The 17,618-nt window shown below is 38.3% G+C and overlaps 1 protein-coding gene across 1 annotated transcript in view; it reads left to right on the top strand.

Annotated features, from left to right (window-relative positions):
* The window catches only part of LOC129236409 (protein phosphatase 1 regulatory subunit 12B), a 52,286-nt gene extending 35,261 nt beyond the window's left edge, over positions 1 to 17,025 (top strand). Inside the window, exon 6 of the mRNA XM_054870788.1 lies at positions 16,637 to 17,025. Coding sequence (XP_054726763.1) covers positions 16,637 to 17,025 — 389 coding nt within the window. The remainder of the gene's footprint in view (positions 1 to 16,636) is intronic.
* Positions 17,026 to 17,618: the final 593 nt, after the last annotated feature.

Here is a 17,618-nt window from a genome sequence, read left to right as displayed (position 1 = left end):
GAAAAATGCTTCTTACTATATTTGTATTTAGGAGCTTTTTCATTTGTTTTTAGCCGCAAACAGAATTAGTTCAGAGTTAGCGAGGTGTGTTTGTATTCACAGTTCCTCTGGCTGGACTGCGAAATATTGTTTGACACTAAGTACATATATAAGTTAACATGAGCCAGCTTACCACCGTGTGAAACGTTTACAAACTCTACGAATATTAAGTATTTGTTTTTTATTTTGTTTTCTCTTTTTGATTAACGCACATTAAAAGAGGACACTGTTTTGAGTATTGCAGCATGAACGAAAGGTAGCGTGCCATAGCCACGTATTAAATATCTCTGCCCTGGAACTGCTAGCTCAGGGGCTAGTAAGCTCATAGGCTCCAGCTTTTGTCCGCGCATACGAAACTCGGCACCTTAGATAATAATAATCTTTATCAGCTGACTTCAGGTGGTACGGATGAAGATGTCAAATCTCGTTGGTAAAGCTAGAACCGCCTTTGGTATGCTGTCTTCTTTGTGGCGCAACAACAACATCAGCGTTCACACAAAAATGGGAAATTTCGAATCCAACCTGGTATCAGTTCTACTTTATGCTTGTTATACATGGAAAGTGGCCAACTCTATCATTAAAAACCTTCAGGTTTTTATAAATCGCTGCTTGAGAAAAATCTCCCGCATATTTTGGCCACCAAAACAATTTCGAACTCGGATCTACGGAAAAAGAGGCAAATGAAGCTCATAAAACGACAAAAATAAAGATGGATTGGACACGCTCTATGCACACGATGCATGAAGGCTCACGAATGTTTCAGGCTGTTGACCAAGGGAAACTTTCAGATGAACAAAGGGTTGCGTTCAAAGGGAAGCTGGAAACATCGAAAAAGCTGGAAGCATCGGAACTGGAACCACTTTAAGTACATTGTCACAAATCGCACAAGATGGCGTGCTGGCGTGGTTGACGCTCTGTGTCCCACGAGGGATAAGGGACGTGAAGAATAAAAAGAAGCTGGCTTCAGCATGAAATCTGCAATATTCTTTCATTATAGATTTTCTAGATTTCGGGAGCATAACGATAAATATCTTATTCACTTACCTCGTAGACTGGACAGGAACTGTTTTAGCCAAATCTGTGGAGTGAAAGCCTCGTATTCTGAAAAGAATTGTGTTAGTTTGTGCCGCCATAGGTCTTGCTAGAGGAAAATTGAGCGGAGCCTTTCTATCTTGAGCATCTTTTTGTCTAGCTCTGCTGCAGTGCTTGGACGGGGCCATGTATATAATTGGCTCTTACACCCTTTATTGGGTGTTTGATTGAGCTCATCCTCCTATTTGTGGTGTTGTTCCTCAAATAGAGGGGCATAGAGTTTTATCGCATCTCTGAACGGCAAATGGTTTTCATGAGAAAGTTTTTCATGGCAAAAATTTGGTGTTTCGTACCTGGGGTCATGGACCTCCGAACGGTGGTCACGCACAAACCTATTCGGCTACGGCGATCGCCTATTACATTTTAGTATTTTTTATTTATTTACGATTCTCGCAATTTGGGAAGTAATCTCTAGATCTTGCAGTTTGCTCCACCAGCATAAAGTTTATTTAAATATTTTTTACGAAAGTCTATGATGATGGAGGTCAGTGATACGACTCCACGAATTTGGAATTTATGTTCATAATTATTGGATATTCAGGGTTTAACGCTTTTGTCGATTTTAGTACTTCGTTGTACTTTTAATTCATGTCGTCGTTTTCCTTGTGCCTTTCGCATTTATAATTTACCGTGGTGTCTGCAACATCTTCGCACTGCGCCACTTCTTTGGGTCTACAGCGCAATTAAGTAAATAAATATGCACATACACACATGATCATTAAAATAAGTATGCTGCCTTTATCTATCGATTTCCTTGTGCTGCTCTGTAAAAATAAAATTTAAAGTTTCACTATTTTTACAAATGACATAACTGCTTCGTTGTGAATTTGAAAAATCCTTTATACAATATATAGTTGCGTTATCGGTGGCCACCAACTAAGTAAAAAATATAAGTAAGTAGCAAATTGATTATTCGTTAATAACTAATAATAATACGAATTTCTTGGGGGCTTGTGGTCAATCTTCGAAAACAAAAAGATCGTAGAAATTTATCGCTGAGTCATTTGGATACTCCAAAATTTTGGTTTTAAATGCCCTTCATCATCATCATTCGGCGCCACAGCTCTGTGAAACCTTTGGTGTGCTGCATAAAATGTCTCGATTTGACCCGATCCTGAGTTTCTTTATGTTACCTTCTAAAGGGTTTTTCAATTGGCGCGGGTCGATTTTGGCGCCATGTGGCAGCCATTTTGTTTTGGTGACATCTGTCAAATCTTTTGTTTATTATTCAGTTGTTTATGCCAAATCATCATGGCAAGTTATACGATTGAACAGCACGTTCAAATGATAAAATTTTATTATCAAAATGAGTGTTCATTAACGCAAACGTTGCGCGCATTGCGCACATTTTTCGGTAGACGTGGTGGCCCTTCAAAGTCGACTCTTCAACGTTTGGTGGCCAAATTTGAGACGACCGGGTCAGTAAACAATCAGCCAACACCCGTACGTTCAAGGAACGCAAGATCAGCCGAGAACATTGCCGCGGTCCGTGAAAGTGTACAGCAGAACCCGAGGCAGTCTATTCCTCGCCGTGCACAAGAACTTGACCTTTCGCAGACTTCAACTTGGCGAATATTGCGTCGAGACTTGGGCCTACACCCGTACAAGATCCAACTGACCCAGGAGCTCAAAGTTGATGACCATAGACAACGCCGTTTGTTCGCTGACTAGGCTTCGAATCGTTCGGAAGAGAACCCCAGTTTTGGGCGAAAAATCATCTTTAGTGACGAGGCGCATTTTTGGATGAATGGCTGTGTTAACAACCAAAATTGCCGTATATGGGACGACACCAATCCACACGATGCATCCTCAAAAAGTTAGCGTTTGGTGTGGATTTTGGGCCGACGGCGTCATTGGTCCGTACTTTTTTGAAAACGACGTTGGTGAGGCGGTCACCGTCAACCGCGAGCGCTACACAACGATGATAAACAATTTCTTATGGCCTATATTGAACCATGTGGAGCTAGACGACATGTGGTTCCAGCAGGACGGCGCTACGTGCCACACAGCAAACGCCACGATTGACATTCTGCATGAACGATTTGAGGGTAAATTTATCTCTCGCAGGGGTGATGTGAATTGGCCACCAAGGTCATGCGATTTGACCCCGCTAGACTTTTTCCTGTGGGGTTTCTTGAAGTCTCAGGTCTATGCAAATAAACCACAATCGACCGATGCTCTAAAGGTGAACATAACACAGGCCATCGCTCAAATTCAGCCGGATCTATGCGGAAGAGTCATTGAAAATTGGACCACTCGGATCCGTTCCACCGTAAGAAGCCGAGGCGGGCATTTGAATGATGTCATATTCCACACTTAATGGAATATATGCGCCTTTCAAATAAAAAAATAATTTTGTCAATAACTCACACACAGCTTGTTTTATTCCATCTCAACATCTGCCCGCCCTTATTGAAAAACCCTTTACTTCGTCAATCCATCTTGATCTTGGCCTGCCTCTTGCTTTTGTCGCAAATTGGCGTGAATTATTTTTTTATTAGCAAATGTCTTTAAGCTCAAAAAAATAACAAAACCACGTGGTGGCAAAAAGAAAATACTTTCGCTACTGATAATTTAGTTGTGACTCTTGCCAAGAGGGATCCTTTTAAGTCGCCACTGTAGATGAATTCAATAACGCAGTATCAGCGGGAACCATACGTTGTTCAATATGAACCTACAGACAGAGTAGTTGCTCTGTTGAAACAAGCAAATTTAAGAAAGAGAAAAGGAAATTCATTGTATTCTCAGTAGATATATGTAGTGATCGATATCGTATTGATTAAACAATTTAAGATTTATGCTCGTTGTCAGGCTGACATTTTACACAAAAACTTTTGGTTTGTTCCATTCAGTTGTGAGTTACGGAGTGTTAACAATGAAAGTCAACAAAGAGAAAATTCTGTACATTTTACTGTGTTTCTTTGTTAAAGGTGAAAATGCAAGATAAACCGCTGAAATTGCGAATGGTGTTAATGGTGCCAATGCTGTCACAGCTAATTACGTGCAATTTTGGCTTCGTAGATTCCATTCAGACATTTTTGGTGTTAAAGTTGCATTTCGGACGGGCAAGCCCGTCGTCGAAAATGTCGATAAAATCACGGAAATAATCGAAGTTGAGCGCCCCAAACCTAAATATAGACCATGAAACAGTTTTAAGCCAATTGCGCAAAGCTGGAATCAAAGAGAAGCTCGATGTTTGGGTGCCGCACCAATTAACACATGGATCGGGTTTGCATCCGCGAAGCCTTTGCCAAACGGGATGAAATCGACCAATTCTTTAAACGGATGGTGACTGGGGAAGAAAAATGGATCGCATACGACAATATTGTAAAACGGCGGCCAAACCAGAACTAATTTACGTTTATTTGGTGCGACTTTAAAGAAATTATTTATTATGAGTTACTTTCGTGTGGTCAAACACTAAATTCAGATCTCTACTGTCACCAACTGGACCCCTTGAGGCTAGCAATTGACCACAAACGGGTCGAATTGGCCTACAGAAGAGGTGTTGTGTGCCACCAAGACAACGCAAGGCCAAACACTCTGACCCGTCTAAAACTCCGTGAGCTTGGTTGGGAAATTTTAATGCATCACCATACAATCTGCTCCAAGCGATCATCACCTTTTTTTCTCATTGCAAAACTTCCTGACTGATTGTGAAATTGGTTTCAAGTGAATATTTCGAAATTCGAATGTTACAGTTTTTCGCCATTAAGGACCAACACTTCTATGAGAGGAACATTATGAAGCTAGTCTAAAATCACAACAAATTACACAACAAAACAGTGCATATTTGATCCAAAGCGAACAATACGAAGCATCTTAAATAAAGTTTTCAATTTTACACAAAAATAATAGATTCCCAATACCGTACGATATCTGGGGGTGATTTTTGATAAAAAAGTATCTTTTTGCGATCATGTAAAGTACATACAGGAGAAAGTAAATTTGGCGATTAAAATGTTATATCCCCTAATAAATAGACGCTCAGGCTTAAGTGATGAAAATAAGCTGATAATTTATAAGTCTATATTTCAGCCAATAATATTATATGCCTGTCCAGCCTGGAGTAATATCGCAAAGTCACATGTTAAGAAACTGCAAATCTGCCAAAATAAGGTACTCAAAATGATGCTACGACTCCCATGGCATTTCTCCACCAGAAAGCTTCATGATGAATCAAAAACTAAGATTTTGTCAGATCAAATACAAAATTTGACTAAAAGATTCAAAATTCGTTCCAGTTTTTCGGACAATCTACTAATAACTGAACTTTCTTAATGTTCAATTAGGCCCTGGTACTTAAATGCGTATAGATTAACCCTAGCTTGTAAGATGTATAGCGGAGGTTTTTCATAGTAGTTTTTTCCTTCGAAAAAAAGAAAAAATCATTTAAAAAACCAAACCTGTGATAAATATACAAATATAATGATGTAGAATTAAGATTTAAATCATATTCTGTAAATTGTGCGATAACATAAGTATTGTAACGTTTTTCTACTTAATAAACTCTTATCTTACTTGACTGATGACAACATCTGATGAGGCATCCCTTGGAGTGTTTGAGAGAAACATTCTGCGTAAGATTTTTGGACCTTTGCATGTTGGCAACGGCGAATATCGCAGACGATGGAACGATGAGCTGTATGAGCTATACGACGACATAGACATAGCGCAGCGAATAAAGATCCAGTGGCTACGCTGGCTGGGTCATGTCGTCCGAATGGATACAAACGCTCCGGCTTTGAAAGTATTCGATGCGGTACCCGCTGGGGGTAGCAGAGGAAGAGGAAGGCCTCTTCTGTGTTGGAAAGATCAGATGGAGAAGGATTTGGGTTCACTTGGTGTGAAGAGAGAAAGAAATGCCTGGCGCACTTTGTTGAACTCTGCTAAAATCGGTTAGAAGCAGAGAAATTATTAAATAAAAACAACATGCAATTGAGTATCTCTTATTATTAATTTAAAAACTTGCATTTTCCTTAAGAACGTGGAGGTTACCCATTTTAATGGCCATATGTGTGCATTTATTTTGAACTCATTTTCTTCATCCCTTTTCGAATATCCTTATTGCTTTCCTGTTTTCTTCCGCTTAAAATTCCTAGATATTTAAATGTCACTTTTGCTTCGCATTCTATTTATTTCATTTGATGCTTTTCTTTCATTTCGTCCCTGTCACTGTGTCGCTTTTTCTGCTGTTATCCTTATTCGTCCTTTTCGTTTGCAATCAAGTCCATTGCTGACATTGTTGTTGCAGCTTCTTTCGCAGTTTTTAATCCTTGCTCACATCGTGCTCGAATCATACAATTTTTCAGCGCGTCCCCCGTGGGGTATAAAAATGCAACGAACGGGTTTTAATATAATTTTTTTTTGTTTTTTAATTTTCTACTTTACAACGCTACTCCGAACTCTCGCTCCTTTCACCATCTTCATAGCCACTGCAATGCTGCTTCATTTTGGCTGCGGAAATATCTTAGCCATTTTCGGTTCTTCTTGCATGAATGCATGTAACTCCATATACATACAAGTAAATTGCGAATGTATGGGAGTATATGAACATTCCGGTAACTTTTTTGTAATATCAGTTGTTGTGGTAGTGGTGATTATACTGGTGTTCCAATATGCAGTTGATGTAGCGGCTTGATGTTGTAATGTTGCATTAGTGACAGTGTTCGCATACCAGGAAAGTGGTGAAAGAGTCTCCGCAGGCAGTGATGTATCATTTGTTTTGTACATACATACATTCATACACACACATGTACATTTGTGAGTTATAAGTATTCTTGTCGTAGGAGCCGTACGAGCAGCAACAGTCAGCAAATGCAATTTATTTTGGTTAAGTAACAAAAAACGAGTTTCTTAGTGAGAATAATGCGAATATAAACTTAAAACAATGGACATGGAACGCTTCACGTAAGCCGGCACACATACATAGTAATGCACAGGACTACATATGCATAAATTGCACACCCACTACCGGACACCGGAAGATCCATCAGACGGCATTGCTAAATCTTTCTCTCGCATAGCGCAAAAAACTTTAGAGAAGGCGTGCGAGAATTTAAACTTTACACAACGAAGGCTTAGTTAAAATCTATGATGGATAATGAAAAATTTCGACATAACCTTTAATTTACGACGTGGTAATACATTTTACATTCTCTTTTTTTCTGTGCCACTAATTTATATTTGAGTAAAAAAGGCTGTGGAAATAAACGAGGAATTTTCCTTAGAAAACCAAAATGTCTTATAACTCTCTTTCCTAATACTGAATTGAACTGAATTGAAATTACTTCAGATTCGTTTATATTAGTTTGTGGAGAAAGAAATCCATTATTTTCCAGTTGAATGGCTGTAGTGATCGATGCCTCGTAAAGTATCTATTCAACAATTTAAGGTTTATGCTCATTGTCGAGGTGACATTTCTCGCCAAAAGAATTATTTTGCTGTTTTTTGTTTGTTCCATTCAGTTGTGGGTTGCAGGGTGTTAAAAATGGAAGTCAACAAAGGGGAAATTCGGTACATTTTACAGTTTTTCTTTCATAAAGGCGAAAATGCAAGCCAGACCGCTGAAGTTGTGAAAGGTGTTTATGGTGCCGATACTCCAACAGCCAATGGCGTGCAATTTTGGTTTCTTCGAATTTTCAAAAAATTTATGCAAAAATAATAGCTTTCTTTTTCGCCAGGCTAATATAAATTTCTAACTATTATCAAACTAAAACGTCTACGAGTATTTATTTAAATTCAATACTTGCAATAAATGAAGATTTGCGCGTAAATTTTGATTCTAAGTTGAATTCCACTAGCCACGTTAACTATGTCATAACACCGCTATATTCGATGCTAACATTCGTATGCCGAAATTGTTCTGCACTCACTAATCCACACACTCGCTAAACATTGTGTGGCGCTTTTGTCAGATCGAGGTAAAATCATCTGGATACCGTTCTAAATAGGTCACTCTAATCAGGTTGCGGAGCTATTTAAGAGCCTGGATGCAGTGGGAGAGGAGGAAGCCTACACTTTGCTCACAGAGGTCTGGAAAAGCGAAACGCTGTCTAAAGCATGGTTGACTGGATGATTGTCCCAAATCATAACAAGGGAAACAAACTCGTGCGCGAAAACTATCACGGTATAGCATTGCTAAATGTTTGTTATACAATTTTCTCTAGCATCCTAGCAAGAAGAATTAGTAACAAGGCCGAATAATTTATAAGAGAATATTAATGTGAATTTCGTCCCGGCAGATCAATCATCGCTCAAGTCTTTGTTCTTAGATAAAGCCTATAAAATTGTTATGCATTTGATTATTTCTGACGTAAACATACTTTTTATACACTTCAATCAAATTTTTGGCAGTATAATGCAAGAGAAATTACCAAAAATATTTGATGCGCTGCGAATGAGTACATAAAAGCTTATAAGATTATCTATGGCGCCGCTCCGGAACACTATGTCAAATGTCTGTATTCAACAAAAACACAGTGATGCTTTCATTATCTGTACCGGTGTACGGCAGGGAGATAGCTTATCTGCAATATGCAATTAAGGATTTACAAATGTTGAAATGCCAGCTAAAAGAGTTGGTTTAACTGTGAACCAGCAAAAGATCAAATACAAGGTTCTGTCAAGAAATGAGGAGAGAAGACATGTGCAGTGTTTTGTCATAAACGAATTTATAGAGTTATAGATAAATTTAAATGCCTTGACGTCATAGTAAAAAGCGACAACAGCACAATGGAATGTATTGAAGAGCGTCTACTCACAGCAAACAAAGTCTTTCATACTCATATGAACCTGTTTGAATAAAAACTTCTATCTAGAGCAAGTAAGATGCTGATGTCCAGAACAATAGTTCGGCCAATAGCAATTTATGACTCCGAAGTATGATGCTTGACGAATTTAGTGGAAGAGTTTCTAAAAGTATTCGGAAGGAAAATACTCCGTAAAATATTAGACTCAAAGCGATATTAGAGAGGCGAATACATGCTACGAAGTAAGTCGGAACTGCTCAGTCTAATGAATGGAAAAGATGTATTTAAATTCATGAAATCGCAGAGGATAAGATGGCTGAAGCCGTTGCTGAATGGGTTGGTGCGTGATTACCATTCGGAATTCACAGAGAGAACGTTGGTTCGAATCTCGGTGAAATATCAAAATTAAGAAAACGGTTTTTCTAATAGCGGGTTCCCTCGGCAGGCAATGGCGAACCTCCGAGTGTATTTCTGCCATGAAAAAGCTCCTCATAAAAATATCTGTCGTTCGTAGTCGGCTTGAAACTGTAGGTCCCTCCATTTGTGGAACAACATCAAGACGCACCCAAAACCCCCAAAAAAGGTGTACGCGCCAATTATATATAGGTATATATATAAGATGGCTGAGACACGTCATAAGAATAGAAAGTACTCGCGCTCAAAAAAACATTATGGGCCATACGCCGATACCGGAGAGAAACTGCGCAAAAGATGGCTAGACTGCGGCGAAGAGGGTTGAAAACAATTCGAGTGAGAAACTAGCGGTCACTTGCAAATGATAGAGAAGCCTGGATGAGAAGAGTGTAGCAAGCCAAAACCCACCCCGATTTGTAGCGCTGACTGATGGTGATGATAATGATGAATAAGGCTAAAAGAGTTCAGAAAGTTTTTCCACGATTTGTGTTCCTATTTTTAAGCTTTTTAGTAATCTTACCATCGCACACTGGTTGCGCTTATATGGGGCTGGTGGCCAAAAATACTTCCCGTAAAGATAGAGAGCTGAAATTTTTTTCTGGGTATTAGAGATGAATTTAGATAGCTTACAGTAAATATTTGTGAAAGAGAAACTCCCCGACTCCCCCTGCGCTCCAGCAATAAATAATTTAAAAAATTCGTGATTCCATTTTTTCAATCATATATAACAGCAAATATTATTTAATTATAAGATAATAAAAATGATGAAAATTAAAAATAAATAATAAACAAAGTTAACATACGTCATCCAATAAATCATATGTAGATGATAAAAAAGTGGATTTCTGATTCTTTGGCAGATTTCTTTGACCTGTTATAAAAGGGTCTGATTTCAAAAGAAGCATTTTAATTAAATCTGTATTTGTCAGTATACGAGACATCTTCCTAGTATGCTGCAGCCGGCACTTTTTTATTTCTTTATTGTTTGACTCTGCAGCTTCCTCTGAGAGCTCTCCTATCGAAACCAAAGCGTGCTCTATAACCTTTGGTGCATGAATTAAAATTGTATGCGCTGTTGCTGGAAGGTAGTACCATGGATACATTTCAATTAATTTATTCGCTGTATCTAGTGCGAATTTTTCGAATTTTTTTATATTTATTTTGTATCCTGATGCTAAGGCTTGCAGTATCGTAGCGCATCGGGCAATAACTTCTTCATCAATGCCTGTAATCTGAGATGCTAAGCTTGGGTTACTGAAAAATTTTCTGGCAGTATTGCCATCGTTGGAGTTTCCTCTACCTCCATCCTTTGGCGTATCGACCAGTAACCCCATTTTCTCTCGAAACTCCGCTTGAATTTGATGTTTTTTCTTTAATACAATAGACTTGAGTTCTCCCGATCGTACTTGCCAAAGCTTTACATCCAGCTTGTACGAAATGTGCAAGAAATATTCGAAGAACCGGATATATGAATGAAGTGGTGATAGCCCGAATTCAAAATACTTTTCTTGCACATCTCTTCCAACACATTCTTCAATATTATTCATTTCTGTAGGCTTTGCTCCACATATAAAGCATTTCATCGAGGACGTGTTGCTTAACGCGTTGCAAACTTTACCATCCACCATGGTTAATTGAAGGGCGTGCTTTATAGAAAATGTTGTATTGCAAATTTTGTGCTCTGTTGTCTTCAAGTTAGCTATTTTCTCCTTGAAGTAGAGCTCTTCTTCGACGGAAAGTGCGGCGGTCTCCTTTTTAAATTGAAGCCTGAGTGGCCTACAATATCGGGTAGACGATGGCCTGAGAGTTTTCCATATTACTTTAGAGTCGGTTACAAGCTGAAGTGGGACGTACGATGTGACAAATAAACTTTTCTCGTCATTAATACAATTGGAAAACTTGTGTTTATATTCGCTGTGGCCAGTGCTGCCATCGAATCCCCATATTCCAATTAATGTTAGAGTTTTTTCAGTTTCATCCAAACGTTCTTCAATTAAACTCTTTTGAAGCTCTAAAATACTTGAAGCCGTGTTGTCTAAAAGACTTTGTAGTTCCACTTCTGCATGTGTTTCGTCTACAACAATATTATTTGGATATCTCAATGTTTTGAACTTAAGAATTTTTTCGTATCTTGGCAATAAGTTATAGGAAACTTCTGAATTTATAAATGATCTAATGACCAAGTATTGGTGTTTGGACAACCCAATGTCGACGACAAGCGACAAGACCTTTTCAATATTTATTTCAGTTGCATTAAGGCTTGACTGAGAATCAGATGAGCGCAAAACAGAAGCTGCAGACTCATCATGCTTTTGTAGTAGGGCTATTCGGCGACGTTTCGTCCTTTTTGAGGACTCAACAAAATCCATTTTGGGCCGTCCACGACTAGAACTCAGATCAATTTGTTGAGCACTACCAGTAGGCTTCAGGACAATAAATTCTTTAGTTTTTAGCCATTCAGATTGGTATTGTACAACTAAACTTCTAATTCTTTTGTACTGAATCCAGAAGGCAAATATCTTTTTGCAAATGTACTGAATACATTTCTTAAGGTCAATCGTATTGACTTCGTAGCCTTTGCTTTTTATGTTTAGTGCCAGTAAATTATTTATGCCTTGCATTTTTTCGGCATTCGTGCCTTTTTCTTTGCACCAAAGATCAAAAATGTGGATGCGTGAAAACACACAGTTATAAGATGCTCCTATACAAAGAAAATAAAATGTGCAAAAAAAAAAAAAAAAAAAAAAAAGGTTCCCCTATACAAAGAAAATAAAATGTGCAAAACATAAATTAGTACAGTAAATTTAATGTAAGAAAAGGTACAAAACAAACGACGAAAACGAAACCAACAACACAAAGATCAACTGATAACGGTGGATATTTGTCCCATGAAAATAAATAAGACCACTTTAGTTTATTTATGAATATAAGGTAATTAGCAACTTTTAGCAACTAAACTTTTCATGATTATTACCTTAAAACATTGACAAATACAGTGATGACACTCTCAATGGGGGCATCCGGGGGCAACACAACTAAAACTTTTAGTAAACATAAAAAAGACGTACACAAAATGCACAAAAAAGGTTAAGACGTTCAAAATCACACCAAAATGTTTGAATTGATAAAATAACCTTTAAATAAACATTTATTAAAGTAAATACCTTCAATTACAAAATCCATTTTAAATTATTAATATCGGACCACTTTGTCAAACGTTTGATCACTTTGAAGTACGAATTCGCAATGACAAAGTACAAACAAAGCTCAGACGGGCTGCAAAAATGTACACAAGTTCATCCTTTCAATGCTATTTTTAAAAAGTTCCGTTAGATTTGCGGGAAAACCGGTTTGGCATTTTGAAGATTGAATATTTTAGTGTCAATTTGTGTTCGTTTTGTCCAAGTATTTTGTGATGAAATTTTTGATTTTTGGCCTATGGACGCAACCAGTGTGCATCGTACCGCTCTCGATGTTCATTGATTGATTTTAAGAAACTTGATAGCAGAAGAATAGGATTGTCCCCCTAATCTGAATAGAGTTCAGTTTGATGTTTTTTACAAGAATTTTCGATACTTTGAAATCATAAAAATTGGCTCCTATTTTAAGGCAATGTGCGGATTTAACTTTGTTTTAAATTCTTCTGATGCGGATTTGACATGGCCGTATGCCATCTTAGTCCAGCTTCTTAAATCGTTTTTTCTTAGTAATTATTACGCTATTGTATTGGCTTAATAGGTCTGTTAGAACTTGTACATTCAAAGACTTTATATACAAATAAACAATAAATAATTAAGCGGTTACATACGTCTAGCAACGCCAAAAATGCGCTAAAAGAAAAACTGTTTTTAGAAGGGATAACAATAGAAAGAAATATAAAAAAATTTATTATAATTTTTTTTTTATAATTATATTAAAAACAGTTTGAGTTATCATACAGACCGTGCCGGAACTAGTTTCGAGAAAAACGAGTTTCAGCGGACCGTTCTCTACCTAGTTAATGGCCTGTAGAAGCTATAATATTGGAAATTTCCGTATGAAAATTTCGCAGTATATTCTTAAAATACTTTCGAAATATCGAAAAAAATAGATTTTTTTGAAAATTCTTAAAGGAAAGAAAGTGGTGTAAAATTTACTACCAACTCCGCCTACGAGTATGTACATATACGAGGAGTGTAAGGGGAATTTTCATTTTTCTTAAAAAATATTTATTTATTCATCAATAATAGACATCGCTCTAAGTAGTCCCCTTCGGATATAATACACTGGTGCCAGCGTTTTTTCCAATCTTCAAAACAATTCTGATATGCACTTTTGGTATGTAAAGGATGACTTTTTAAGAGCTATAGGAAAGTTTTTCAAAAAAAAAAACATACGTAAAATTCAGAAAAACGCATGCAATTCTTATTCAAATCGATAGTACGGTCCATATAATTTAATGTTTGAAGATTATTTAATGCAAATATTGACCGCGACTGCGCTTCAAATGCGCTTAGCCCAATTTTGACATACTCCTTCCAATGTTTCGGCCGGTATCTCACATATAAATGCTTTAATTTTGTCTTCCAATGCGTTAATTGAAGCAGGCTTGTCTGAATAGACATGAGCTTTAACATAGCCCCACAAAAAATAATCTAAAGGCGTTATATCGCACGATATGGGTGGCCAGTTGACAGGTCCCGAACGTGAAATAAAATGTTCACCGAACTCGCCTCTCAACAAGTCCATTGTTACGCGTGCTGTGTGGCATATGACACCGTCTTGCTGAAACCACATGTCATGCAAGTCAATGTCTTGCATTTTGGGCAAAAAAAAGTTGGATATCATTTCACGGTAGCGCTCACCATTCACAGTTATGTTACGATTCGTAGCATCTTTGAAGAAGTACGGTCCAATGATACCTCCAGCCCATAAACCGCACCAAACTGTGACCTTTTCTGGATACATTGGTAGCTCTTGCAATTCTTCTGGCTGATCTCCACTCCAAAATCGACAATTCTGTTTATTTATGTACCCATCGATCCAAAAATGAGCTTCGTCGCTGAACACAATTTTTCGATAAAAAAGTAGATCTTAAACTTTCTTAACAGAACACGCATTTTTATAATAAAATTCAATGATTTGCAAGCGTTGTTCGTTTGTAAGACGATTCATGGTTAAATTATAGACCAAACTGAAGATGTTTGACAGTGAAATAAAACACGAAACGTGCGTCAGCTGTTTAACACGTTCGCCGCCGGCGCTGTTATTCATGGCCTTCGCCCACAGACGGCAATGTTTAAGTCTTTTCGCTCTATCGGAAGCGATTGCAGGTCATAAAACGAAATTTTTTCATAAGGGTAGTCGTTTATGGCATCTCATCTTATAGGTACGGTTTAATAAAGTACCATTGGTGGTACGCGCTGCCTAAAGACGCAATATTGGTACACGCTAAAAAATCACCCTTTACTTGAGCTCTCAGAGGTTCGATTTTTATCCTCTCAATCGTCGCAAAACCCGTCCTTTCATTGGTCTCTTCAATCTTGGGAACAGGAAAAAGTCGTAGGTAGTAGTTTTTTTGTATTGCTTCATGCGAACGGCACATAATTTCAAGGTAGTAATCCTTGTTTACAGTACGAACTTTGTGGTAAAAACTCCTGATGCATTACGCTATGGCAAACGAAGAAAACAGTGAGCAAAACCTTGCCATTTGATCGAACTTGACCTGTTTTTTTGGTCTTGGCTCGCCTGGACTCTTCCGTTGGGATAATTGGGCTTTGGTTTCTATCTCATAACCATATACCCATAACTCACCAGTTATGACCCTTTTAAGCAAATCTGGATCACCGTTGACGTCATTCAAAAATTCCTGAACGATGCTCATATGACGTTGTTTTTGGTCAAAATTCATCAATTTCAAAACGAATTTCGCTGCCACACGCTTGATGTCCAAAATATCCGAAAAGATTGCATGACATGAGCCAACCGGGGCGTCCAGAGCGAGCGTCGACATTCACATCTTCTCGACCTTCTGTGAAAAGCTTGTAGCACTTGTAAACATTTTTTTGACCCAGAGTACTCTAACCGTGTGCCACTATCAACATTTCAAGTGCTTTCGATTAATTCCACTTTTTACACAAAATTTGATGCAACTTCTTTGATCCATTTTTTTCTATAGAAAAAAATCGCAGAACACACAAAACCCTTGTCTCATTTATGCCTCTCAAAAACAAACAGTGAACATATCTTCGAGACGACTGTACCAATATAAAAAAATGGAAGTCGAGAGTCGAATGTAGGTAGCGAGTGAAATTTATTTTTGAACACACCTCGTATAAGCGGCTTCATCCTAACGAAATGTTATGAATTCAGCCGAGAAGGAGGATTGCTATAGTATAAGTGGGAGCTTGCCCCACATACCACTACTGCGGCGGCATCCTTGATGATGTTTCTGACATTTAGATTTTAGTCCCCTTAAGGCGGCCGCCGTAGCCGAATGGGTTGGTGCGTGATCACCATTCGGAATTCACAGAGAGGTCGTTGGTTCGAATCTCGGTGAAAGCAAAATTAAGAAAAACATTTTTCTAATAGCGGTCGCCCCTCGGCAGGCAATGGCAAACCTCCGAGTGTATTTCTGCCATGAAAAAGCTCCTCATAAAAATATCTGCCGTTCGGAGTCGGCTTGAAACTGTAGGTCCCTCCATTTGTGGATCAACATCAAGACGCACACCACAAGTAGGAGGAGCTCGGCCAAACACCTAACAGAAGTGTACGCGCCAATTATTTATTTTTATTTTTAAAGAGACCGTTTGCAGTTAAGTCGACCTCACGGTAATTCCATCCTCGATACTTCGTTAGTAAATTGTATTCCAAAGTTAACCAAACCCCCTCTGGCTTATTTACCAAATACTTGTTACAATTTTCTTAACAGAAAAGAAAATAAGACGGAGATATTTTGCAACAGCATAAAATATTTTGTTATTCAGTTGATTCTTGTTTTTTTTTTTTTTTTTTGGTTTGTAATTACTATCTGTGTGCTTTTTCTCTACATACACACGAGTTCATACATAAGTCAAATATTTCGATGTTCTTGTGGGGTGATTTAACAAAATCAAATAATTTAACATTAAACTGCGGTGACAGTTAGTCGTGATTCCAGTGATGCTTTACCAGCAACTCTCCCTCTTAGCCGGCCATTAACTACCAACTGAATTTCGCCAACGACTTAATCTTCTGTAAAATTCACAGTAATCACTTTTTTGCACTTTAATTAGCTAAGAAATTTCTCAACTTTGTATTTATATTGTATATGTAAAGACTAACAACTATGTTTGTTGTTGTTTTTGTTTGCTGTTTTTCAGTACCCATGATGAACCATCATACGATGCCCAAGTTTGGATTTGGCCCCTATAAGAAGACGGGCGTGGGGAGTTTCTATCTGCCAAAGATACTTACGAGTGGCGGATGTGGTGCAAGCGGAAGTGGTTGTGGTGGCGGCAAAGTTGCGTTGGAGCTATCACATGGCAAGAGCAAACAACTTATTTCCCTGCCGTCGGACAAGTTGGACAGCAATAAGCGCTACTACGTCACATTTACCGTAAAGGAATCTGGTGGTGGTGGTATGTTGGGCGCGACGGCTACAGGGAGTGGCGGTGTCACTGCTGCGGTTCAAGGAGATGCCGGCGGTGTTGTAGCCGATAAACAGCCAAATGCAGGATGCTGCGGTGGCAACGATGCAACCGGAAAGTAACAACCAACCGTATACTGTTATACTACTCCGTCTCCTCTATGCCGCACTTCCCGCGTCAGCTGGACAAGTTAATAACAAACGGAAATCAAATGCAATAATGTCGTGTGCACTTCCTCCGCACATGAGCGATGTCCGAGTTTGGTGGTCTGAAGGGATGATGTGTGGCGCGTGATGGGCGGGAATATGAGCAGGGATAGGAGAGCTAAGCAATGCTGCTGAAAAAGTTTGATTTTTGATAACTACAAGCGCGCACGAAAACACAAAACAGACATAACGGAATGGTAGAGAAAAAGCGCGGATTTATTGCTTCATTGCTTCAGCAAAACTTTCTCAGTTTTTTTTTTATTTACTTTTATATGAGTAGTTTTTTTTTTTGGGTTTCGTTTTGTTTTTGCTCAAAGGCAAAACTTTGGTACCTCACACAAAATGCGCGAGGATTCATGTGGTGTAACACTCAAATGTTAAAGACAAAAACAACTTTCGCCAAGCAATTATAAGATAAGCATTTGATTGCTCTCAAGTGAGTTGGAGCTTCTTAAAAAATTAAATATCTATAATTAGTAAGTATTAAAGCGAGGCTCCCTACACCGTTA

The sequence above is a fragment of the Anastrepha obliqua genome, chromosome 1 (assembly GCF_027943255.1).
Source record: "Anastrepha obliqua isolate idAnaObli1 chromosome 1, idAnaObli1_1.0, whole genome shotgun sequence".
Lineage (NCBI taxonomy): Eukaryota > Metazoa > Arthropoda > Insecta > Diptera > Tephritidae > Anastrepha > Anastrepha obliqua.
This window is presented reverse-complemented; position numbering and strand designations above follow the sequence as displayed.